Here is a 27,340-nt window from a genome sequence, read left to right as displayed (position 1 = left end):
GGTGCAGGAGCCCTCGACAAAGAAGGTGGCACAAAGTTTTCCAAGAATGATCGTGAGAAGATGTGATTGGTCTATGATCAAATAAAGATCTACACATCCAAATTTTGTAATAAGTCCATTTTATAATAAGTCCTACCCATGTGCAACCTAGTGCCTTAAGATGGTTTATAAATACTAGGGTTCACTAAGGTTGCCAGGACACTAGTTTAGATGGTTTAGGATGTTTTAATAATGTTGTCACCAGTCTTTAACTATTCTTAGTTTCTAGAGATAGTTTGAATATAAAAAATATTGTTGTTGTAGTTCCAACGTCCCAAATGGGGACTGGTTTCAAAAACGTTTGTTGCAGTTCCAAAGGTGGTTGCAGCCATTTTTCGGTTGCCAAAGTTTGTTGCAAAATATGCCTCTCATCCGATTGTTAAAACAGTGGTTGAGGGATCCTTTTTGGGGGGGGGGGGGGCTCGTCAATTTGTAACAAAAATCTGAAAAATAAAATCGGAAGAAAACTGCATTTGCCACAAATCAGAACGACTAATGTTTGAATTGCTATAACCTGTCGTAGGTCTGAAGTAAAGATCTAATTCGGTGTAAGTCATTTAAATGTAATCATGTTGTCTTCTTTTTGTTTACAAGTAACTGGTGGTGAAATTGGATTAGGCAGAGTGAGAACGAAAAAGCTGCAACAGTGAATCCACGGCGTACCCTAATCGACATTTGGGCAGTTTTGAAGCCCAAACTCTTTCCCATGATCCAAAAATTGCAATGAGGTTCGGTGAGGAAAGAAGTAAACTTATGCAGTATTTTACTTGTACTCTATTTATAAAAGTGGTGGGAGCAGTCGAAATGAGATGCAAATGAACTGCGACAAGACATCGGGAGATGTCTGGTCATAGAAGTTCAGCAACAAAAGAAACCCATAACTCTCTGTGACTTCAACTCAGATTAAAACGTTGGTGAGTGTTTGGTTTGTTGCTGGAGTAGTTTTGAAATTGGAAGACTGGAACAAGTAGCAAGTTTGACAATTAATGAAATTGTCAAGAACATACAGAAAATAAACTGGCCCAGTTGGCGAAAAAGGAGGTACCAAAGGGGAAAGGGTGTCGGGAATTTTTTTTCGTTTAAAATGGAGATCAGAAGTAATTACTGATTCCATCCTGGAAGATACGGAATTCCCTTTTTGATACTGAGTTTCTGCATCAATTGGTATCAGAGCAAGAAAAATCATTAGGAGAAGGATTTGACACCATGTCGGCAGAGGAAGAAGATGTTGAGATCCCAACAAGGATCACAAATGTAGAATTGGCCAAGGTTGTGAAGGAGCAGATGAATCTAAACAAAGGGTTAAAGAGAGAAGTCGAGATACTCAAAGGAAAGGTTGATAAGAAGAGTGGTGGAGACTCTGAGGGAGAAAGGAGCGAAGCAGAGCCCCTTGAGCAGGATGAGGAAGAGGTTCCTACGGATCAGAGACTGCTCTTGAAGACCTTGAAGTCCATGGAAAGAAGGACGATGGACACTAAACTAGATCTACCCATGTTTAATGGGAAGATGGATCTAGAAGCAGCAATGGATTGGGTTGATGCTCTCACAAGTTTCTTTGATTGCGAAGATATACCTGAGAATCAGAGGGTAAAGATTGCCAAGTCCAAGTTGAAGGGACCAGCACTTACATGGTGGAATTTCACTCAAGATGAAAGGGTGAAGAATGGTAAGAGGCAGATAACCACTTGGAAATGGATGGTAGCTTTGCTGAAAGAGGCATACGTTCCAGAAGATTATGAAGTTCAACTTCATAAGAAGAGGATGAGTTTGAGACAAAAAGATCTAGATGTCTCAAGTTACACCGAGGAGTTCCAGAGGCCGGTTATGAAGTCCAAAATAGAAAAACTGGAAAGTGAAAATCTTGCAAGATATATGCAAGGGTTAAGAATCTCAATTCAGGATGAACTCAGTTTGAGTAATCCTACCACGGTGCAGAAATGCTATCAGTTAGCATTGAAGGTTGAGGAAAACCTCAAGAGGAAGCAAGAACAAGGTGGTAGGGGAAGAGGACAGCGAGATTTTGAAAATAGGGGCAGAGGCAACTCTCAAGGAAGAGGACAAGGTCCTAAGGATTATGGAGAATCCAGTCATGAACAAAAGCAAGGAGAGAGCAGTTCTAGAGGATCCTTTGTAGGAAGGAGATCAAACTCTAGAGGAAGATCTGAAGGAAGAGGCCCAATTGTCATCAAATGTTTTAGGTGTCATCAACCGGGAAATTTGGCATCTAAGTGTCCTAAAAAGGGAAATAAAAATGGTGAAAGGAGAGCCAATTTGGTGAGAGATGAAGACACACGCAGCATGCATTCAGATGAATCCTTTGCAACACCAGAACAAGGAGAGACACTCATGATGAGAAGGTCTTTGATAAAGGAACCTAGCCCACCAGAACCACCTCAAAGGAAGACACTTTTCAGAACTAAATGTAAAGTAGGAAAAAAGGTATGCAATGTGGTTATTGATTCTGGTTCTACTGATAATTTGGTGTCTCTTGAAGTAGTTGAGAAGCTGAAACTAGAAAGGATTAAACATCCCACACCCTACAAGGTGTCATGGCTCACAAAAGGACAGCATACAGTCATAGAAGAGCAAGCATGGATCGAATTTCAGACTGGGAAGTACAAGGATAAGGTACTTTGTGACATAGTGCCTATGGACGCATGTCACTTGCTCTTGGGGAGACCATGGCAGTATGACTTGGAGGCACACCATGATGGGAGAAAGAACACATACTCCATAAAACACCAAGGTAAGAAGGTAACTTTATTACCCCTACCTGATAATGGTGAAGAACAAAAGGATTCCAAGTTTTTATTTGTAGGGGAAAAAGAATTTTTGAATGTATTAAAGGAGAAAGACACTCCTTGTTATGCATTGGTAATTTTGCCAAAGACACAAGAAGGGAAGGTACTGAAAGTAAAAGAGGAACCTAGGAGAGTAGGTCCTAAGGAGGTAGCAGATTTGCTAGAAAAGTATAAAGACATAGTGACTAAGGAGTTGCCAAATACCTTACCACCAATCTGAGAGATCAGCCATAACATTGATCTAATTCCCAGAGCCACACTCCCAAACAAAGCAGCCTACAAACTCACAACCCAGCAAAATGAAGAGATTTCCAAGAAAATCCAAGAACTTTTGGAGAAGGGTTTGATTACTAAAACTTTGAGTCCATGTGCTATCCCTGCCCTACTGGCACCTAAGAAGGATGGGACTTGGAGATTGTGTACGAACTCAAGAGCCATTAATAGGATCACTATTAGATATAGGTTTCCTATGCCTCGAATTGAAGACCTATTGGACCATTTAGGGAGTGCAAGGTACTATTCAAAGGTGGATTTTAAGAGCGGGTACCACCAAATCAGAATAAGGGCTGGAGATGAATGGAAGATAGCGTTTAAAACTAATGAGGGGCTGTATGAATGGAGGGTAATGCCTTTTGGATTATCCAACGCTCCTAGCACATTGATGAGGCTCATGAATGAAGTGTTGAGGGTATTTCTTGGAAAGTTTGTAATTGTGTATTTAGATGATATTCTTATTTTCAACAAGAATAAGGATGAGCATTTGGAACACCTGAATTTGGTCCTTAAAAGATTGCAAGAAGAAAAGCTCCTGATAAATTTGAAAAAGTGTGTTTTCATGCAAGAAGAATTGGTATATCTTGGCTTTGTGGTCTCAGGTGGCAACATAAAGATGGATTCGGAAAAGGTGGAAAGCATTTTGAATTGGCCCTCTCCAAGGACCATGACAGAAGTTAGAAGTTTCCACGGCTTGGTTTCTTTCTATAGGAAGTTTATAAGGGGATTTAGTCATATTTGTGCACCAATTCTGGAAACAATCAAAGGGGGGCAGAAATGTAAGTTTGTCTGGACCGAAGAGGCTGAGGAGGCTTTCTAAAGTCTGAAACAAAAGGTGGCACAATAGCCTATCCTAGCTTTTCCAAATTTTCAAAAGCTTTTTCTAATGTTGCTATAGGGGCTGTTTTAAGTCAAGAGGGAAGACCCGTGACATTTTCCAATGAAAAGTTGAATGAGGCAAAGGGGAAGTACTCCTCTTATGATCTTGACCTATACGCTTTTGTACAAGCCTTGAAGAAATGGAGGCACTACCTCCTTCCAAAAGAGTTTATTGTTTTCACAGATAATCAAGCACTCAGTTTCTTGAACAGCCAAGAGAAGTTGTGTCACAAACACATGAAGTGGGTTGAATCAATTCAAGCCTACACTTTCTCTATCAAACATAAGAAAGGAGTTGCAAACAAGGTGGCTGATGCGTAGAGCAGGAGGGCCATGATAGTCCAAGAGGTAAAGTTGCAAAGTGTAGGTATTAATTCTTTGAAAAGTATGTATGAAAATGATGAGGATTTTCATGAAATCTATAAGGTTTTTTTTGATTTTTCGGAAGCATATCATGTTGAATATGCTAATTATTTGATTCAAGATGGTTTTTTGTTTAAAGGACATCAATTATGCATTCCTAGGTGTTCTATGAGGGGTAACATCATAAAAGAAAAGCATTGTGGGAGTATGAGTGGGCACTTTGGGTTGGATAAAACTCTGGAATAGGTAAGAAGATATTATTTTTGGCCTAAGATGCAAGGGGATGTGTGGAAATTTGTTGAACAATGCACTATTTGTCAAAAGGCCAAGGGTACTTCCACTAATGCTAGATTGTATCAACCATTACCCATACCTACGAGGCCATGGGAAAGTTGTAGTATGGATTTTGTAATGGGACTGCCTAGGATTCAGAAGGGTTTTGACAGCGTTTTTGTTGTGATAGATAGGTTCAGCAAAATGGCCCATTTCATACCATGTAAGAGTACCAGTGATGCAACCTATGTAGCAAATCTATTTTTCAAGGAAATAGTGTGGATACATGGACTGCCTCAAACTATTGTATCTGACAGGGATGTGAAGTTCATTGGGCATTTTTGGAGAACCTTATGGAAAAGGTTAGGAACAAATTTGAACTTTAGTTCAGCCTATCATCCCCAAATGGATGGGCAAACTGAAGTTGTCAACATATCCTTGGGAAATTTATTGAGGTGTCTGACAAAACAATACAGAGATAAATGGGATAATATTCTTCCACAAGCTGAGTTTTCCTTTAATGATTCGATAAATAGAAGTACAGGTAAGAGTCCATTTTAGATTGTGTATGGATATCACCCAAGGGGCATATTGGAGTTGAAGGATCTTCCTCACGATGAGCAAGTGAGTGCTCATGGGGAACAATTTGTTGATAGTATGAAAGAAATTCATGATCAAGTACGGTTGGCATTGCAAAAAAGTTCACAAAAGTATAAAGAGAATGCTGATAAGAAGAGGAGGGATGTACAATTTTAGATAGGTGATTTGGTATGGGCATATCTAAGGAAGGAAAGACTTCCAAAGGAAAAACACACCAAACTTCTTATGAAGAAAGTGGGTCCTTGCAAGATTCTCAAGAAGCATGGGCTGAATGCTTATGAAATCTCTTTTCCCTCTCACCTTGGTATTTCTCCTATCTTCAATATTTGTGATCTAACACCATACAAAGGTCATTTTGATGCAGTTTCAGAGATTCATGTTGATGAATTGTAAATAGATGTTGTCGATATTCCTTCTCATGTACCTAAGAAACCGGAACGAATCCTAGATACAAGGGTTGTCAAAAGCACCCAGAACAATGTGTATAAACAGTATCTTGTGAAGTGGTTCGGATAGTCTAAAGTAGATGCCACTTGGATGGATGAAATAGCATTATAGAGGCATGGTATTTCAGTTGAACAACTTATCTCAAGTGGACTTGAGATCAATCCACCCCGGGAGTATGGTGCAGGAGCCCTCGACAAAGGAGGTGGCACAAAGTTTTCCAAGAATGATCGTGAGAAGATGTGATTGGTCTATGATCAAATAAAGATCTACACATCCAAATTTTGTAATAAGTCCATTTTATAATAAGTCCTACCCATGTGCAACCTAGTGCCTTAAGATGGTTTATAAATACTAGGGTTCACTAAGGTTTCCAGGACACTAGTTTAGATGGTTTAGGATGTTTTAATAATGTTGTCACTAGTCTTTAACTGTTCTCGGTTGCTAGAGATAGTTTGAATATAAAACATATTGTTGTTGTAGTTCCAACGTCCCAAATGGGGACTGATGTTCAAAAATGTCTGTTGCAGTTCCAAAGGTGGTTGCAGGCATTTTTTGGTTGCCAAAGTCTGTTGCAAAATCTGCCTCTCATCCGATTGTTAAAACAATGGTTGAGGGATCCATTTGGGGGGGGGGGGGGGGGGCTCGTCAATTTGTAATAGAAATCTAAAAAAGAAAATCAGAAGAAAATTGCATTTGCCACAAATCAGAACGACTAATGTTTGAATTGCTATAACCTATCGTAGGTCTGAAGTAAAGATCTAATTCGATGTAAGTCATTTAAATGTATTCATTTTGTCTTCTTTTTGTTTACAAGTAACTGGTGGTGAAATTGGATTAGGTGGAGTGAGAACAGAAAAGCCGCAATAGTGAATCCGCGGCGTACCCTAATTGACATTTGGGCAGTTTCGAAGCCCGAACTCTTTCCCATGATCCAAAAATTGCAATGAGGTTTGGTGAGGAAAGGAGTAAAAATATGCAGTATTTTACTTGTACTCTATTTATAAAAGTGGTGGGAGCAGTCGAAATGAGATGCAAATGAACTGCGACAAGACATCGAGAGATGTCTGGTCATAGAAGTTCAGCAACAAAAGAAAGTCGTAACTCTCTGTGACTTCAACTCAGATTAAAACGTTGGTGAGTGTTTGGTTTGTCGCTGGAGTAGTTTTGAAATTGGAAGACTGGAACAAGTAGCAAGTTTGACAATTAATGAAATTGTCAAGAACATACAGAAAATAAACTGGCCGAGTTGGCTAAAAAGGAGGTACCAAAGGGGAAAGGGTGTCGGGAATTTTTTTTCGTTTAAAACAGAGATTAGAAGTAATTACTGATTCCATCCTGGAAGATACTAAATTCCCTTTTCGATACTGAGTTTCTGCATTAGGACATTATTAGAAAAGCTATGATTTTTTTTTAATCCACTGATGAAGTTACCTACTAGCACATCTATCAAGAAGGAAACAATGCACAAGGCAACATGACATATTTTGGAAAGTACACATGGAACATATAGATTGTGGAAGACATTCATTCTATATCCATGGAGGCTTGTGCATTGATTTTGAAAGATATTGCCATTTTTTGTAATAATAACAATGTTATCAATGATACTTAAGTGAATCTTTACTAATATTACTTTTGGATATTTGGGATGGCTTATCTTTTATCTTAGTCTTTTATTATTTTCATCATCAAATTTCTCAGGGCCCTTTTTTTACTTCAAACTATTGGTCAACTTTGTTAACTATGTTATATGTATTCTAGATCTCTATCTTTATGTTCGCTAAGACTAGAGGTTTTTGTACTATTAAGGATAGTATTTTGTATCAAATGAAACTAGATAGGTGTGAGGATTCTATAAGAAACTCCATGGTCTAACAAATTATTTAAAAAGGGAAATGATCATTTATGTTGAAGGGATGAGGGTGTATGATTTGAACTTGTCTCAAAAAAGTGTGGAATGTTGGGATGATGGTAAGGTTGCCATAGATGGAGTTCCTTTCTTGGTGACATAAAAATCTATCCTATTAGTTGCAAAAATGAGTATGGAGGGTTCAAAAATCTATGGGAAAACCAAGGTTTTCCTCAAAGAATATTTTAGACTTCTCTTGGACCCAATGGTGAAAATTCTAAAATAGAAGAGCGATTTCAACCATGAACAACTTATTGGAAAGATTTAATTAATTGTGTATTATCTTTGGTGTTACATAAAATTTCATATCATTTCTAGTCAGTGTATGTCAAGCTCTCTCGGGCATTGAAGATAGTTTCTTGTGTCTGTTGAGCTTTCTAGAGTTTGCCTAGTTCAAAAGATAGTGTCTACCAAGTTCACTTGGGTAGGAAAGGAATTTGTAGAAGTTGATTCTTAACCAAGCTCACTCGGTTAATGAAGAAAATTTTGGATGAAACCAGTGTTAACCAAGCACACTCAGTTACCAAACAAACTTTGTGAATATGCAATGTTAACCAAGTTCACTTGGTTAACATAAGAAAATCACTTTGAGTCAGTATGTACTGAGCAGGGTTGGCTAATGAAGGATTTTCTTGTTTTGGCATGTTGAGTTCAATTGAATTGTTTGTTGGTTCTAGCTGATTGAGGAGATGAATATTAATTATTCTAGTAGTATTCAAGCCAAATTGACAATGTATAAGGTATAAATTATATAAGTCCAAGTTGATGATTGAATGTGTGGAACATAATTGAATATTTTGATGATGCTTAGAGGAAGAAAATTAGAAGGATAGGCAAAATATCCTTGGTGATCTGCAAAGACACATTCAATAAGGAAGAATCAAGTATACAATCCAGAATTGAGATCTATACTCAACAATTTAGTTACATTAAAAATCAGGCCATCTCATTTTTTTCTTCTAACCATTGTAGTAGTGATCTAAATCTGTTAATAGAGTTGGCTTTAAAACTATTTGTAAATCCTCTAACAAGGTGTCATTTCTATTGAAGTGTCTAAAGACCTCTAACAAGGCCACTCATAATAGGGTGATTCAATCATCTAATAGGATCACAACTAATAGTGTGTTATGTAACCTTTATCAGGGTTGGCTCCTAACAAGGCTCACTTTAGAACTGTGAAAAATGATAACTAGTTGCAATTGGTGGTTTTTCCTAAATTGGATTTGCATATTAAATCTTGATGTCACTTGTGTTCATGCTATTTTATTTTATATCTATGAAACTAAGATAATTAAGGCTAATCATAGTAAAAATCTTATAATTTGCATTTTTTGAGTTACTAATGTTATTTCAGTTATTACCAAGTTGTAGCATTTTGTAGAGTACACCGAGTTTCTATGTGTTTGTGAAGTTATAGTAGAGTTTAGTTTATTTAGAGTTTTAATTTGTATTGACATCTAAGGGATTTGGGATTTATTTTTCTGGTAATTGATTCACCCTTCCCTCTTAGTTACTCCTCTTATATTTCCAACAATTGGTATCAGACATTTTGGTGCTTGCAAAGAGGTTTCAAGGACCTAAGCTAAAGATCAGGATGTCTTACAGAAGAGAGATTCACAAGTTGAACAGAGATAAATTTGTAGCATGACAAGGACTTATGAGGTTACATTTGGCTACTATCAGTAATTGAAGTTGTAAATATCTTGATAGTGAATACAAGACTCCTACTGGAACATTATCACTTGAAGAAATTTTTCAAATGAAAAATCATAACATCACGATGATTGACATTGCTTTTGATTTTAATTAGCTTGAACTTGATGAAGTCAAAAGTTGCACTACAACTTATGAAATGTGGATCAAATTGAAAGCCATCTATGGAGGAGATGATAATGTAAGAAAAGCTAAAACCAAAATTCTCAAAGGACAATTTGTTTATATGAAGATGAGAGAAGATGAAAACATTGCTTCTTGGTTGCCTAGCTTAGAAGATAGTGTCTTGAGTTCACTTGGGCAAGAAAGGAAAATTTGTAGAAGTTGAATCTTAACAAAGCTCACTCAGTTAATGAAGGAAATGTTGGATAGAACCAGTGTTAACCAAGCCCACTTGATTACCAAAGGAAATTTTTGAATATGCAGTGTTAACCAAGTTCACCTAGTTAACATAGGAAAATCACATTGACTTTGTATCTATTGAGCAAGGTTGGCTAATGAAGGATTTTCTTGTTTTGCAATATTGAGTTCAATTGAATTGTTTGTTGGTTCTAGCTAACTAAGGAGATGAATATTAGTTTTCTAAGCAGTATTGAAGCCAAATTGATAATGTATAAGGTATAAATCTAAGGTCAAGTTGAGGATTGAATGTGTGGAACATAATTAAAGATTTTGATGATGCTTATAGAAAGAAAAATAGAAGGATAAGTAGAATATCCTTGGTGATCTACAAAGACACATTTGATTAGGAAGGATCAAGTGTACAATCCAAAATTGAGATCTATAATCAACAATTTAGTTGCATTAGAAATCAGGTCATCTCAGTGTTTCCTTCTAATCATTGTAGTAGTGATCTAAATCTCTTAATAGAGTTGGTTTAACAATTATTTGTAAGTCCTCTAACAAGGTGGAATTTCTATTGAAGTGTCTAAAGACCTCTAACAAGGCCACTCCTAATAGGGTGACTAAATCCTCTAACAAGGTCACACCTAACAGTGTGTTATGTAACCTTTATCAAGGTTGGCTCCTAATAGGGTCACTTCAAGAGTGAAAAATAATAACTAGTTGCAATTCATGGTTTTTCCTAAATTGGGTTTCCACATTAAATCTTGGTGTCACTTGTGTTCATGCTATTTTATTTTATATCTATGAAACTAAGAAAATTAAGGCTAATCATACTAAACATCTTATAATTTGCATTTTTCGAGTTACTAATGTTATTTTAGTTATTACAAAGTTGTAGTATTTTCTAAAGTAGATTGAGTACTTGTGTATTTGCTAAGATACAATACAGTTCAGTTTAATCAAAGTTTTGATTTGTATTGATATATAAGGGATTTGGCATTTATTTTTGTGGTAACTAATTCACACTTCCCTTTTAGTTACTCTTATATTTCCAACAATTGGTATTAGAGATTTTGGTGCTTGCAGAGAAAGTTTCAAGGACCTAAGTTAAAGATCAGGATGTCTTACAAAAGAGAGATTCCCAAGTTGAACAGAGACAACTTTATAGCATGGCAATGACTTATGAGGTTACATTTGGCAACTACAGTTATTTAGGTTGTAAATGTCTTGATAGTGAATATGAGACTCCTACTAGAACATTAGCAGTTGAAGAAATTGTTGAAAAGAAAAATCATAACATCATGATGAATGACATTTCTTCTTCTCGTAATTATGTTGAATTTGATGAAGTCAAAAGTTGCGATACAACTTATGAAATGTGGATCAAATTGAAAGCCATCGATGGAGGAGATGATAATGTAAGAAAAGCTAAATCCAAAATTCTCAGAGGATAATTTTATTATATAAAGATGAGAGAAGATGAAAACATTGCAAAATAAGTTTAATGAATTAAAGCAAGGATGAGCATAATCAAAGTATCTAGAGGAGGCATTGATGACAAAATAGTTGTAAGCATGTTGCTCATACCCTTCTTCCTAGGTAAGGCCACAATAATGGTTCCAACTTTTCATCACAAAGAAATTAGATGAAAAGTGGGAAACTCATCATCTAGGGTCTTTGAATGAATTCTGTGCTTTGAATGAAGCCCCCCTAGGGATTTATTTGAAGTCATGTCCCTAGGGGCTTTGTTTGAAGCCCCTTTTACCAAATGCCACAAGGACTTCATGAGAAGTCCCTATGGCCATTAGGCAGCCAAAAAGTGAGCTAGAGGGTTGGTTCCAACCACCCTGGAGATAATAGTTGGCCAAGAAGTGGACCAAGGGACATTGTTCGAACCCCCCTAGGGCCACCAAGTGGCCAAAAAGTGGGCTAGGGGGCTTTGTCAAAATCCCCCTGGAGCCACCCAAATAACCCCTTAGGAGGCTTCAAATGAAGTCCCTTCATTCGAATCCTCTCCAAGGGCTTCATTTGATGGTCCCAAAATTGGAAATTTTACATACTTACTCAAATTTCTATTAATTATTTTTCCCTTTTGATGGCTTGAACAAGAGCTAAATAGGTACATATTCTAAAACTAGATATATAAAAATTTTGAACTTTGAATAAGTTTTCCAATGACTATATTTTTAATATATATATTTTTTATCATGGTGTTTAATTTTTAGTTTTATTAAATATAAGTTTTTGGACCATTTCACAAATCTGGATTTGAAGCTTTGGGAAAAATAGATAATGAGAAAATAAAAATTTCAAAAATATGTCCATCAAAGGTATGTGTGTTACCTTTTTAGAAAATCAAGAAAAGATTCATTTCGATAAATATAGCTCAAATTATATTCATTAAAAACAAGCTATTTCTAAGTTATTGTTAGTGTCACTTTTTCACTAAATAATATCTATATGTCTTTAATGAAATTGAATGAAACCAACTAAACTTGCTATAACTTGATGTTACTATTCTATCCTTGAAAGAAAATTTTCATTATCATTTTTATGAAAAAAGTTATCTTGATCAAACAACTCGTCACTCTTTGAAAATTTTGATTTTCATATAAACCACTTCTCAAAGGAGATGTAAAAATGGACTTCAACTAATTTTTTTTTTTTAAATTAAAAAATAATTTTAGAAACTAGATAGAAAATGCTAAAAATCACTAGTTTGCATCATCATCAAATTATTTACATTTTTTAAGCAATATGCATTGTAAAATCAAGTTTTTGTTAAAAATATCTACTTTAGTGTTAAACTTCGCCAAAAAGTGGGAACCATTAGTATGGCCCTACCCTCCTATATATGCAATTAGATTGTCTTCTATTCAAGGGATGAGATGTGATCTACATAGCAATATAACTTTGGATGCTTTAGTTGGAAGATTGACAATTTTTGAGTTGGATAACTATGATAACTATGTCCCTATTTCCAAAGGTATTGAGTATACATTTGAAGCCAAGTTTTCACTCAAGAAAAAGGGTAAGAAATCAAAAGATAATCAATCAGAAAGTGAAGAAGTGGAAGAAACTTTAGACAATGATCTTGAATTTGTTGAAGGCCTACTTGCGAGGAAATATTTCAAAGGAAGAGGAGAATAAAAAGGTAAGATTCCTCTAATTTGTTTTTCTTTTGAAGAAGTTGTTCACATCACTGCAAAATGTCCTAACAAAGAAGGCAGAGAAGAAAAGAAAAGTTGTAAGTTCAATTACAAGAAGGAATTCAAGAACTATAAGGACTACAAGGACAAAGGTAATAAACATTTTTTAATGGCTAACAATTTTGATAACTACTAAGATGAAATGATATATATTGTTGTAAGAGATGAATTTGATGATGAAGGAGATAAAATGACAAGTTTATCTCTCATGTTAGAAAAAATTATATATGGATTATATATAGTGGCTTCTTGCATCCTATGACTAGAGATAAAAAAAAGTTTTAACATGTGGAACATCATGATGGTGGTAGTGTGAGATTTGGAAACAATGAATTTTGTTGCATAAAGGGGAAAGGTTGTATTCATTAACTAATGAACTTAGATGTGACAATGATTAGTGGGTTAAAGGACTAAAGCACAATCTATTGAGTGTGGCATAGTTGAATAACATTGTTTTCAAGGTAGAATTTATGAATGGGAAGGCCAAAGTACTGGATAAAAAAGGTAATCTTGTTGGGTCTCACAAACAAACAAAAAGTAATCTATTCTACCTAGATCTTAGTGAAAGTTTTTTTTTTCTGAAGTAGAAGAAAGATGGTTATGGGAAAAATATTATGTCATGTGAAATTTGATAATTTGGTCAAGATAAGAAAAAAGAAGAAGAGTAAGAGGTATTCCTAGCTTGAGGAAACTTGATATAGATCCATGAAAAAATATTCAAATGAGTAAGATAGGAAAAACTAGTTTCAAAAGCAAGAATTATCATTTTGAAGAAGTCTTAGATCTTATACATAGAGACTTATGTGGACCTATTGAAATAAAGAGTTACAGTGGAGATAAGTTTTCCATTCTTTTTGTAGATGATTATTCTAGAATGATGACTATAATGTATCTAAAAGAAAAATCTGAAGCATTTCAAAAATTTAAGTAGTATCTAGCAAGAGTAGAGAAAGAAACTAGAAAGAATCTGAAATGTTTGAGATCAAATAGAGATAGTGAATTCATTTCCAATAGTTCAATGAATTATGTATTAAAAAAGGAATTAAGAGATAGGTATCAGCCCCCAGTACACCTCAACAAAATGGTATAGCTAAAAGAAGGAACATATCCATCATGGATTATGCAAGAACATTGATGATAGAAAAGAATTTTGCAATCAAATACTAGAAGGAAGTGATCAATATTGCATTACATACCTTAAACTTAGTAAAATTGAAAAAATAATCAAATCAAACTCCTTATGAAATATGGTATGGCTACAAACCTAATGTAAGTTACTTGAAAGTATTTGGTAGAAAATATTATATCTTGAATGAATCTAGGAAAAGTAAATTTGATGTTAAAGATGATGAAGGCATATTCGTAGGATACTATTGATCTCAAATTGGTTTTGACAATTGAGCATCAACACACTTAAGAAATTTTTAAGTTGATGCTAAGTATAATATAGATGTTGAGCTATAGTATGTGTTCAGAGAGAAATTCAGTAGTAAGTGTTGAGCTATTCAGATTCTGAGAAGATAAATAGTGCCGAGTGACAATTGATGTCGAGCCAATATAAATGTCAAGAAACAATATGTGCCAAGAAAAGTATAGGTGTTGAGTAAGATAGAATTCCTATAAGTGCCAAGCTCCAGTAATCAACATGTACTGACCATCAACAAATAGTAAGTGACAAGTGACACAGTGCAAGCATATGATTTTCTGCCTTCACAAAATTAGATGCAAATCATGTTGCATGCCAGCTAAGAGATAGATTTTGAATTCTAGAAGATAAGATTGAATCTTTTGGATTTCTTATGTATTGTGCATGAAAGTAATGAAATAAATTTAAAGCTGAAGTGGACAAATGAATGAATCTCAGTCGTAGATTCATAACAAACCCTAAGTCACAAAAACTTCTTAAGAAGGAAAAAGCCTCATATTTAGTTGGTTGAGAGAGTTGAGAAGATTAAGAAAAGAGTGGAATTTAATGAAGAGAAAAAGAGTAAAAGGGTGACTTAGTGAAACAAGACAAGTGATAGATCAGTTAAGCAAGAACAGAGCATTAGCACATCAAATAGAGATACATCAGATCAAGAAGGATTTGATCAGAAGTGATTGAAAATCAATCTATAATCAACAACAGAAGGTTGTATGTAATAAGATCAAACATTCTACTATACTTTCTAACCATTGTATTGGGAGAATGAAAATCTTATGTTGATAGGTTGGTTTAACAATCATATTGTAAATCCTATAATAGGGTGATATTCCAAGTGAATATTTGTAAAATCCTTTAAATAGGTTCACTTCTAATAGGGTTTTGAGCCTTTAACAGGGCAAGCCTCTCACAGTGCAGACCATTGATGATGGTCAAATCTTTGTGACACTCGTCAGTTACATATTGTTGCAGTGATAAGGTGTGGGTGCCATCCCCACTCCAATATTACCTTCTCATTTTGGAGGGTTTCTGGGTGATCAAATCTTGTGTTATGTGTTTTCATGCATGTCTTTACTTTCATGTTTATTAGATATGTTTACATGCATGTGATTGATTTCAGATAAAAAATTTAGAGGTTAAAATCTGTTACTTCTTATTCACCCCACATCTTAAAAGTAATCTTCCCACTTGTAAATTCCAACAATTGGTCTTAGAGCTAAGTTCTCACAAGGAGACACCTTACAACTTGGAGAAAAAGATCCAAAAATGGAAGTCTACAAGCTAGGGAAGATCATAGAGAACTAGGAGAATGAGTTACATCTCATTCTACATTCTCTAGAAGAAGCTAGGGAAGAGTTGAGGAAATCTCTAAAGAGAAGAAGAGAGATTGTCATAGCTAAAAATGACACATAGTACAATGAGATTGAAACCTCGAAAGTTTTTGAAAATGGAGACTCCAAGGAGTTTTATGTAGCAATAGTAGACCTAATGGAGAAGAATAGAGTTCCAGTAGAAGAGATCAGATTGAACAGGATTGAACAACAATCACAAGCCATGATGTTTTGTGAAGTAACTGAACTAAAGAAGAGAGCCATTGAAGATAAGGCTATGATAGAGGATGAAAAGAGAAACCTTGCCAATAGACTAAGGGAAAATTCAATTGAGCTTGCAAGAATTTCCAACATGTAGCTAGATGCCCTAAGCTAGATAATGAATGCACATCATGAGTTGAATGTCAAGGGCATTAAGATCTGCACACTAAAGATGCATAATGAAAAACTACAAAATGACTTGAGAAGAGAGAAGGAGATTGGAGAAAGCTTCAAAAAACTTAATGAAGTTATCAATTACTTTGAGCAACTATTAAAATCACCAAGATCCATTAATGACATTTTAGGACTAGGATACACCAGCACTGAAGAAGGAGAGTCATTGAAGTCTGTAGAAGAAACAAGTGAGAAAGGTAAGAACACTAAACCTACTTGTCATTTATGTGGTAAAAAGGGACATACCTCTAATGTGTCTAGGAGAAAGAATGTCAATTAGCATGACAAACCTAAGAATATGGGTCAATGTTAGAAGTGAAACAAGCAAGGTCATCAAGAACACGACTATAGGACTAGAACCATAAGGACACCAAGATTTGGAGGTCACTACTACTATTACAAGAAGTATGGACATAAAGCCTTTGAATGAAAATCAAAGCCTATGTGGTTGCAAAACCAACCAGAAAAGAACAAGAATTATGGCATCACTACAATTGGGACTAAAACACTAGGCATAGTTGTCACTATTGTCAAGAGTATGGACACATCCCTAATAACTGCATAAGAACACACTTTAGTGGCAACTACAATAGGTGGTTGAGTCAAACTACTTGTTTTAATTTTCTAAAGACATGACACATCAACAAGTATTTCCCAACCAGGTCAAAAACACCCAACTTTGAGTTCAACAAAGGAAAAGAAAAAGTTGATGTTGAACACATCAGAGGAGAGATGAATAGGACATGGAAGAGAAAAGAAGGAGGCAACACATCCAATGGATGGATCACTTCACCAAAAAGGTCAAGTGGTCACACGTCATCCAACTAAGAAAAATAAGGTGTTTTGGACTGATATTCAATGCTTTAGTATACATTAGTTCCCAAAATAAATGAACACTAGAAAGGATAGATCAACATGAATAGAGATGCAAAGGTAAAATTTTAAAAGTGTTACTGAGTAAGAAATATTATCTTTAGAAGCCGAGTAAAATCTAAGTATTTGCTGAGTTGTTTGCCAAAGTCAATAGGAGCTAAGATAGTAGTGGAATCCAAGTGAATGGAATTTCATATTGAAGTTGAGAAAAGAAAACTCTAGTGTATGCCAAGTGATTGGAAATCAATGGAAGCCGAGTAACATAGAATTGCTTAAGGAGCTGAGTGGATAGTTGTAAACACACTGAGTATTAAATGCTGAAAAATGAAGGCTATATGGTCACATTTTTAATCATTTTTCACGATCACAAGAAAAAAGCAAGAACAAGAAGAGCACAAAAATGAATTCAAAGCAAAGAATCAAGCATTTGAGTACATTTCAAGATAGATTCAACATAGTTTCGACGATTCAAGGTATTTTACATTTGTGTCACGTTACATAGTTTCAAAATTTCTCTGTGTTGAAATCCTAGATTGCACAAATGGCCTAGAGTTCTAGGAAAAAAATAAAAAGGAGCCATTTGAAGTCTAGTTAGTATCTAATGAACTCAAACAGCCCAATTTTTAACCTATTCCTGAGGTTACATACAAAAATTACCCTGTTGGAGCCCTATCCATTATTCCTCCTAAACTTGTGATGGAACAAGATGTTATGAGATGTTACAACTACAAAATAGGTATTATTGGAGACATGGAAATTATAGAAGCTTATAATAAGCTGTGTGGAAATGGGGTACTGAAAGAAGAGTTCCAAACCATTGAGAAGAATGGCTTAACTCGTAACCTAGATTTCCCCATTGTGTTTAAGACCAAATGGATTAGAATAGTGTTGAGTAGGATACACAATGGATGTTTGTGGTTAGAAGATGGGCCAACCAAAATATTCAAAAGAATTATACATAGAATAACCAAGTATTCAACCCTAAAATTGCCCAAAAAAATTGAGGAGTGATTCAAAAGAAGCAATTGAGAAGAATACTAGAGCCAAGTGGAACAAGAGAGGGATGATCATTGACACCATTAAGGATCCTCTTGTTGATTTTGCAATTAGAGTCATTTCCCATAAATTTTACCAATATAGCAGGCTCGACAATGTTCCATGTATTGTAGTGGATGTAGGGTATGAAATTGTGAAAAAGGATCATACTTATGAACTAGCAGAGTTGCAATTACAATAGATAATAGAAAACCTAGGAGCTATAAGGCGATCGAAAAGTGCTCAATACAAATTTGGATCAATTTTGAATTGCTTATGCTTTTATGTACAGAATGAGTTCCCTTCTTTAGGAAAAGTCAGTTGGAAAACTAATAGGTTAGTGGCAGTCCAAGTAAATGAGTACATTGAACAAATGGGAGCCAATTTTGAGACTACCATGACCAGCTATTTTGAATATTTTAAGAAATCAATGAAATAGAGACTTAGGATTCTACTCTCACTTGTGGAGTAGCATATATATGACATTTTTTTCCTTGTTGATATTGATTACACTTACATTCAAGCAACCATTCCAAGGGTAATACATCTAAGACCTCTTAGATATGAAATAAATATTGATCAGGCATCTACAACAATTATAGCATTGCTAGCAGAAGACATTGATAGGACTGCAAAGTCTTTTGGAAATTTTGTTGTAGTCAAATCAAAAGTGGAAATGGAATTGAAGACTACCTCCACCATCAAGAAAAAAGATAGATTGGTGAAGAAACTTAAAGCTAGATTTGGAGAAGGGGCTATAGAGGCAAAGAAAGGTGAAGATAATGAAGAAGAAGAAGAAGAAGAAGAGGAATAGGGACAAGGGCCACTAGCACTAACCCAAGGCATGGGTGAGGATGCTATAGAAGTAGAAGGTTCCAAGGAAGAAGAGGGAGCACCTAAGGTAGAGGCAAAGAAGAGGAAAGCACATAACTAGCCTATTGCTTAGTCTAAAGGCAAAAAGAAAATAACCAAGCCAAGCCTTGTAAAACCTACCACAAGGGCTAATACAAGACCCACAACAAAGGTGGCTAAGGAAAAAACAAAGAAAAAGGCCACAAAACATGGAGATCCATCAAAGAAGAAGTTAAGAAGAAATTAAGCCGCACCTCCAAAATCAGATGAGGAGAGGAAAAAATTAGATGATAATAGTCAGTTTAGAGTGGTAAGTCACACCACCAAATTTGATTTGAAAAACACATGTGACAACATGAGGGATAATGGAGACATGTTACGACTTAAAGGAATTGATTTCAATAAATTAGGTAGAGAGAAACAAAATATGGCGGAAGAATCAATATACATCATGATGGGAAAATTCAAGAATACTCCACTTGAACAAGATAACAATATGCCTAAGAAGTTATATTCCATTATGGAGGATAAATGGCACTATTGCCTAAATATGGAAAAGGAAATAAGAGAGTCAACATTGGCTTGTGTGATGCCAAAACTTACAAAAGGCCAAATAATCAAGGCAAATAAGAAACATGGGAGAAAATTTGCACCGAAGTATACAACCTTCATCATATTGTAGAATAATATTGAAGATGTTGTGAAGAAGTCCACTCTCATGTAAAAGGTAATTTATGGGCTCACAACAGTAAAGGAAAGCCAATAAGATCCCTTTGAGGGAAGGAGTGATGAAGATGATAATGACAAGGAAGAAGAAGGAGAGAAAGAAAAGGAAGAGGTTATAGTGGAGAAGGAGACAAAAAAAGGTAACATGGAAACTATTGAACATCAACAAATAGATCAAAGTGTATAGGACATGCAAATGCCAGCCCCAAGCCCTCCACATGTAACTCCCACACCTATAGATTCATTGATAGTACAATATGTTCTTGACACTTCTAGTCAGAACATAAACCCATTGACTGTAGAGGATCTTAAAAAGATCTTTCACTAGACTATTTTGTAGTCATAGTTATGTACCAACCCAGTCTTGATGAGTGTGGAGGAACTACAGAAAGGTGTAGCTAAGATTATAAAGGAGAAGGTGAATCCGCAAGAACCATCTTCTCATATTCAAACAACTACATGTGGGCAACCACAAGAGCAAGTAGTACAAGACACATTTGCTAGGGTTGACTCCATAGTTATAATGACTTCAACTTCCAAGTAGCAAGGAAAGGATCAAACAAGATAGATGGATACCAATATTCCCATAGCACAAGGACAAGGTACACCCCCTCAAAAAACCATAATTGATCAAGGCAGATCTAAAGAGGACAAGGAGAGCCCTAAGGAGAAAAAACAAGAGGCAATTCAAACATTCATAAACTTGCCTACAATAGGGACTCCTACAAGAACTACATAATAGCTTAGAACTGATGTAGTACCACTTCAAATATCAGCACTAGGCTTGAGCTCTACCAAGGTTGCAAGGGTAATTCACTATGGGGACCCTACTCTTGATGAGGAGATAGTCATTCCAATGTATGACTATAAAACTATGAACATAGACTAGATTAATGAAGTGCAAGAGGCACTAGAGAAGGAGAAGAAACAAGAAATAATTAGAAATGAGTATCAGAAAAAGAAAGCTCTGATAGAAATAAAATACATCTTTCTAGATGCATTCATCTTGCAAGTACCTAACAAAACAAAGCCAATCATGGAGAAACTATCCAACATAGTGGACTAGGTACATAGAAAATAACTAGACACTAATGCAAAACTATTAGAATGGTCTGAAAAGAAATTTCAAATGAAGTTAAATGAGAAAATATCAAGTGAAATAACACTATCCCAAGTGGACCTAAAAAAGAAAATAGAAAAGGTAAAAACAATACTTGAGAATATATTCTCACTATAGTCAAAGTTGTGTGATTCATCATATTTCACACAAGAGACCAGCTAGAGGATATTGAGCTTGGAGAGGAACCTTAAAATATCAAGTATGCAATTACCAAAGGATCTAACTAAAAGTGAGAAGCATTTTGTTACTATGCTTCACACACAAAAGGAATTAACTATATTCATAGTAGATGAGGCTAATATAAAGGCCAAGTTAATACAAATGCAATCTACTATAACCCCTCACATGAAAGTTTTGCACAAGGAACTGGCCTATGTAGAAAATGTTTTGAAGAAACACCCCAATATTTCGACACTAGAAGGCCTAGTACACATTGCAGCTGAGACAACTATCCAACTTAAAGCACTGGAAATTGCACTAGACAATTGTGATGTTGCTCTCAAGATAATCATGGAGGTAAATAAATCCTTTTTGGCTAAGTATTCACTTAGTTCATAGAACCTTTTCGCATAAGTGTCAAAAAGGGGGAGATAATAAAGACCCAAAGGGGGAAATACCCAAAGAGACCCAAAGGGGTAGATAATATATTTTGGGAGAGATATAATAAATTGGGGGGGATAAAGATACATTTTGAAAAGTAATAAAGCCAAAAGGATACAAAAACTGCAAGGGAAGATGTGTGAAAAGGAAGTAAAATAAAATAAAATAGGGTAGATAGAATAGGACAAATTAAATAGAATGATAAGGCATGGAATTAGCATGAGTCAAATTTGGCATAAGGAGTTTTGGATACAAAAATGACACATCAGCTCAAGGGGGGTCATAGCTTTTGAAGGTATAAATTTCTTTGCAAAATTTTCAAAAATTTTGATGTTTTGAAATTTTTTATATATGCCAAACAAGATGTATATTATACTCATAAAGATCAGATTCAAAATGTATAGTTAAGTGTTTTTGACACTCATGTCAAAGGGGGAGATTGTTGGTCTGAGAATGGTTTTGACAATTGAGTGTAAACACACTTAATAAATTTTTAAGTTGATGTTGAGTATAATATAGATGTCAAGCTACAGTATGTGTCAAGCTAGAAATTCAATAGTAAGTGCTAAGCTATTGAAATGTTGAGCAGATAAACAATGTCAAGCAAGTATCAAGTGATGAGTGATAATTGATTCCAAATCACTATATGTGCTGAGAAAAGTATAGGTGCCAAGCAAGAAAAAATTTCTATATGTGTCAATCACCAGTAATCAACATGTACTGAGCATATAATAATAAGTGCCAAGTGACACAATGTAAGCATATGAGTTTGTGCCTTCACAAACTTAGATGTAGATCATGTTGCATGCTAGTAATCAACATGTACTGAGCATCAACAAACAATAAGTGCCAAGTGACACAATGTAAGCATATGAGTTTGTGCCTTCACAAACTTAGATGTAGATCATGTTGCATGCTAGCTAAGAGACAAATTTCAAATTGTACAAGGTAAGATCAAATCTTTTGGATTTCCTATGTATTGTGCATGCAACCAATGAAATAATTGTAAAGCTAAAGAGAAAAATGAATGAATCTCAACCATAGATTCATAACAAACCCTAAGTTGGAAAACCTTTTTAAGAAGGAAAATGTCTCATGATTTAGTTGGTTGAGAGAGTTGAGAAGATCAAGAAAATAGTTGAATTGAGTGAAGAGTAGAAGAGTAAAAGGGTGACTTTGTGAAACAAGACAAGTGATAGATTAGTTAAGCAAGTACAGAGCATCATCACTTCAAATAGAGATACATCAGATCAAAAGGGATTGAAGATTGATTTGTAATCAGTAGCAAAAGGTTTTAAGTAATTAGATCAAACATTCTACTATACTTTTTAACCATTGTATTAGGAGAATGAAAATCTTATGTTGATAGGTTGGTTTAACAACCATATTGTAAATCTTTTAATAGGGTGAAATTCCAAGTGAATGTTTGTAAAATTGTTTAGACAGGTGCACTCCTAATAGAATGTTGAGCCTTTAATAGGGCAGGCCTCTTACAGGGTATACCATTGATGGTGGTTAAATTTTTGTAACACTAATTGGTTACATATTGCTTTCGTGATAAGTTGTGGGTGTCATCCCCACCCCAATTTTACCTTCTCATTTTGGAGAGTTTTTGGGTGATCAAATCTTGTGTTATGTGTTTTCATGCATATCTTTACTTTCATGTTTATTAGATATGTTTACATGCATGTGATTGATTTTAGCTAAAAAATTTAGATGTTAATATGTGTTACTTCTGATTCACCCCACTCTCAGAAGTAATCTTCCCACTTGCAAATTCCAATAGATACTCCTACAAAAGTAAAGCATACAAATGTTTGAATTTTTCTACTCATAAAATCATAGAAAGTGCACATGTGAGAATTAATGAGCTTGCAAAAAAGAGTAAAGAGGAAAGTAGAAAAGAACCTGAGGACTATAGAAGGTTTGTGTATTATGAACATGATACATTTCAAAATCTATTTGGAAGTTAGGAATCTTCATCTCTTGAGTCTCCAAAATCTCCAAAGATACCCAAGTTGCAACCAGTGAAATCCAAGTCATAGTCTAAAGAACCCAAGTCACAGTCAAAAGCTACCAAGCTATTGCTAGAGAAGGATGAGTCTAATGGACCTGAGTCACAAATTGTTTGACCTAAGCTTAATATAGAAGATCATGAAGAGGGCAGTGGAACAAACTCCAAATCTAAAGTACCTGTGTTAGAAAGATATGTTATAAGGCATTATGCACTTGATCGGATCTATAGTGCCTACCCCTGGTTCACATTTTGTTATCGTTGCCAAACTCTTTTAGAACTAGTTTTATGTTGTTGGTTAGCAGCATTCTTTTAAGATTATTAGATATTGTGCTATGGATTCAGTTTATTATGTGATGAGATATTGTGCTCTGAGTATATTGGAATGCTACTAGTTATTAACTAGTTGAATGAAATGAAAACTTTGAACTATCATGTGTATCTATTTCAAACTAAAAATTGAAAGTTATTCTAGTTGCAAAACATGTATCTTTCATCTATCACTTAAGGTAGTATACCTTTTTTATCTTTGCAAGCATTAAGTTGCTCTTGTTTATAATGAATTAAGGGATCTATTTTAGTAGTTGTTAAAAGAATGAATGTTGGATCGATATGATTTTCGGTTTACCAGTAAACTAGAATCATATTTCTCTAAGGGTGTTGTAATATCCTCAATGGAAACATGTTTTCCTACAGAGGAAAATGGTTCAATGGGACCCACATAGTGAGTATTTTAGTTTTTCATTCCTGTAGGCTTCTAAGAGTAAGCCTAATCTCGGGGGGGTGGATGTAGTGTTTGCCCCTGGTTCAAATTTTGTTATCGTTGCTGAACTCTTTTAAAACTAGTTTTATGTTTTTGGTTAGCAGCATTCTTTTGAGATTATCAGATATTGTGCTATGGATTCAGTTTATTATGTGATGAGATTACTTAGACTCTACATTTCATGTATGTATGATGATTATTTTTAATGTTCACAATTATTGATGATGATTATTACATTGCTTTCAATTATTAATGATGATTAGTAAGATAATTTATTATCATATGTGTTTTCTTATGGATACTTACCCCATACTTGCATGTGTATGGTGTGCATGTTTTCTTTTGTATGGCGTGTCTGATGTGGTTAAGGAAGGGAGTCATAGTCACCTGCTAGTCGAAATCTACACGATGCACCACTTCCTACCATTGTCTATTTAGTTTAGTATATATTGCGTTTGTACATGCATGATTTTTATGCAGGTTGCAGTACCGGGTATTGACTTCCTTGAATTTCTAGGATGAGCATACCCTATCACATTATCTCAATGATAAGAGAGGGGAGATAAATTCTCAAGTCCAAATCCCAACCCTTTGAGCCATTTGTCCTAATTGGAAAATTAGGACAAGTATTTGAGTTGAATACCCACCGAATGTGTCAGATGACATATTTTGTGATTTTTAACCCTTTAGATTTATTTTGTATGATTTGTTCTATGATGGGTTTTCATATTTTATCTTGGAGGTCTATGGTGAATTTTCCATTAATTAAGTCTTAATAAATAGATTTAATTAATAAATTATTTATTTGAGAAAATTAATAAAATATCATGATCTTTGATATTTTGATTGTAATTAATTAAATGTAAATTATTGGAGAAAAGGAATTAAATAAAAGAAAACTAGAAATTAAAATTAATAATAATAAAGTAATAAATAAAATAATAATAATAATAGTTATAAAAATTAAAATGAAAGTTATAAAATTTAAATAGAGATTATCTAAAAAGTAAATTAGAGTTATAAGCTTGCATGGGAATTAACATGTGTCAACAACACGGGGGTTAGTGCATCAATTAAGCACAAGATGTGTACAATTCTATGACTCATCAAAAAGAATTGAAAAAGACCCATGCTTAGTTGGTGACACCTTTCAGCGGTTTCAAGAAGCATTCCAAAGGTATTTCGAGAGCTCTTGATATTCAGGCATTCATAAAAGCTTAATGGAGCTACAAGCAAAAATAGAAGCTTCAAAGATTACATGCATGGGAGAAGATTCATATGCTCATATATTTTCTACTTGCTTCTATGCTCCTTCTAGCTCTTCTAATCACTTGGATGATTCAATCGGCTTGGATTCTTGGAATAATTGTCAATGATGGAGAAGGAAGAGATTTTCTATAGACTTCTGAGGCATGGCAAATTAGCATCAGTGTCTAGGTGCACTCGTGATATTCTCATATTCCCTTTGCACTCTTTCCCTTCTTATCTTCATCATATCTATTTTATGTGTCTGAATACTCTCTATATTTTAAATTGGAATCTAGATATTTTATTTGGATGAGAAGAAAATAATAGAAAAATTCTAGATCCAACTAAGGAGAAATAATTAGATCTTAATCGGGTTTGAGTTTGAATTTATATTGTGAAATTAGATAGACAAGATTTGGAATTAAAATGGAAATTCTAAGTTGAAAATTTGAATGATTAGATGTAATCTTTCTATCAATTATATTTTTAGATGCATTTGAACAAACCCTTTTATGGTTAAATTTAGAAAACAATTATTTTAACAGGAAATTCTTAATTCATCACAAATTGTCCTGTCGCTGCCCCTTGGATAGACCCGAACTCAGTTATTCATAACTTTTTATTGGCATCGAATTTATTTGATCGCTCCAGTCAGAAGTGGCGCAACTTGGCCCTCTTTAACTTATTTAAATTTCAGCCTGATCCAACAATTCATTACGGAGATATGGCCGTCGTACTAAGACTGTTTTATTCAAGTACAGATATTTCTCCATTTCTCATAACCAAGAGTTCTTTATGCTTAAACTTCACAAAAATAATATATCAAAGCATGAAATGAAATAAGATATTATTGCAATCTTTCCTTATTAGAATCTTATTAATATGCATTAGTTTTATATGGTTTATTATCTAATCTAATTAAACCAAATTTAATTAAGATTAATTAATAGTAGAAGAAGTGTAATTAATTACTAGTCAATCTAAGTAAATGGATGAGAGAAAATTAAAAGAAAAAAGATACTAATGATTTAGTTGTTATTCATTGATTGGTTCGAATATCAATCATTATAATTGAATATTGAAATTATTAGTGAGTTATTATTTATTAATAATTGTTAAGTTTAACAAATTATTAATGAAAGATAGTAGATATAAGTTTATATAATTATTAATTGATTCAATTAAGTTCAATCTAATTGAGATTAGTTAATAATTGAAGTATAGTATTAAGAGTTTAGTTGAGATCAAATTAAAGGGGGAGAAATAAAATGGAAATGAATTCATGTCATCATGAATGAAATTGTGATTAATGAAGTTGGTGATCATTATACTTAAAATCATCAAAGATTATTTTGGACAAATGATTACCTATTGATTATTGGTAAATCTTATCTGGCGAATGATTCTTAAGGAAGTTATATTTAATTTACTAGTGACATCATTGTTAGCAAAAATAATAAAGAAACTGTTATCGTAGATTTATTTTAACTTGTTATTAGTTATTAAATTATTACTAATCCTAATGTTAATGAAATGGAATATAGTTGATTGATAATTAGTTGAATCAAATAAGGTTTAACTAAATGATTATCAATAATACGGGTTTGTCAAAGAAAAGTTAGTTTTCATTGATAAAATGGCAAAGGTGGTCATTATAGATTTATTAATAAGATTTCCAACATAGCTTGTTATTAACAAGTTATTGAACTATTAATATGAATATTTGGATTGTAGATGACTTTATACATACAAACTATTGTTGGTTATTAGTCAACTGAATTAGTAATTATTAATTGAATTAATTAGATTTAATTAATAATCAAGTTATGTAATAGTGTTTTAATTGATATGCTAATATCGATTCCTCTAGCAAAGTTGTGAAGTATTTACATCGAAGTTGATAAGTCGTACTCTCATGACTTGAATGATGACCTTAGATATTTAATGGTGAAGACTTCGTAATATTTAATTGAGGACTATTAGAATATGGACCTATGTTAATTGATTGATGTAAATGATCATTTGAATAAATTTATAATCTCTTATTCGAAGAATGATAATTGGTCCTC

General features: G+C 34.2%; 1 protein-coding gene across 1 annotated transcript; it reads left to right on the top strand.

Annotated features, from left to right (window-relative positions):
* Positions 1 to 1,245: 1,245 nt before the first annotated feature.
* On the top strand, positions 1,246 to 4,313 carry LOC149547717 (uncharacterized). The gene is made up of 3 exons (XM_089794177.1): positions 1,246 to 2,785; positions 3,344 to 3,892; positions 4,012 to 4,313. The coding sequence occupies exons 1-3, from the start codon at positions 1,246 to 1,248 to the stop codon at positions 4,311 to 4,313; spliced, it is 2,391 nt and encodes a 796-aa protein (XP_089650303.1).
* The last annotated feature ends 23,027 nt before the right edge of the window (positions 4,314 to 27,340 follow it).

The sequence above is a fragment of the Cupressus sempervirens genome, chromosome 7 (assembly GCF_028749045.1).
Source record: "Cupressus sempervirens isolate cs-2001-9-10 chromosome 7, ASM2874904v1, whole genome shotgun sequence".
In the NCBI taxonomy this organism is placed as follows: Eukaryota; Viridiplantae; Streptophyta; class Pinopsida; order Cupressales; family Cupressaceae; genus Cupressus; species Cupressus sempervirens.
This window is presented reverse-complemented; position numbering and strand designations above follow the sequence as displayed.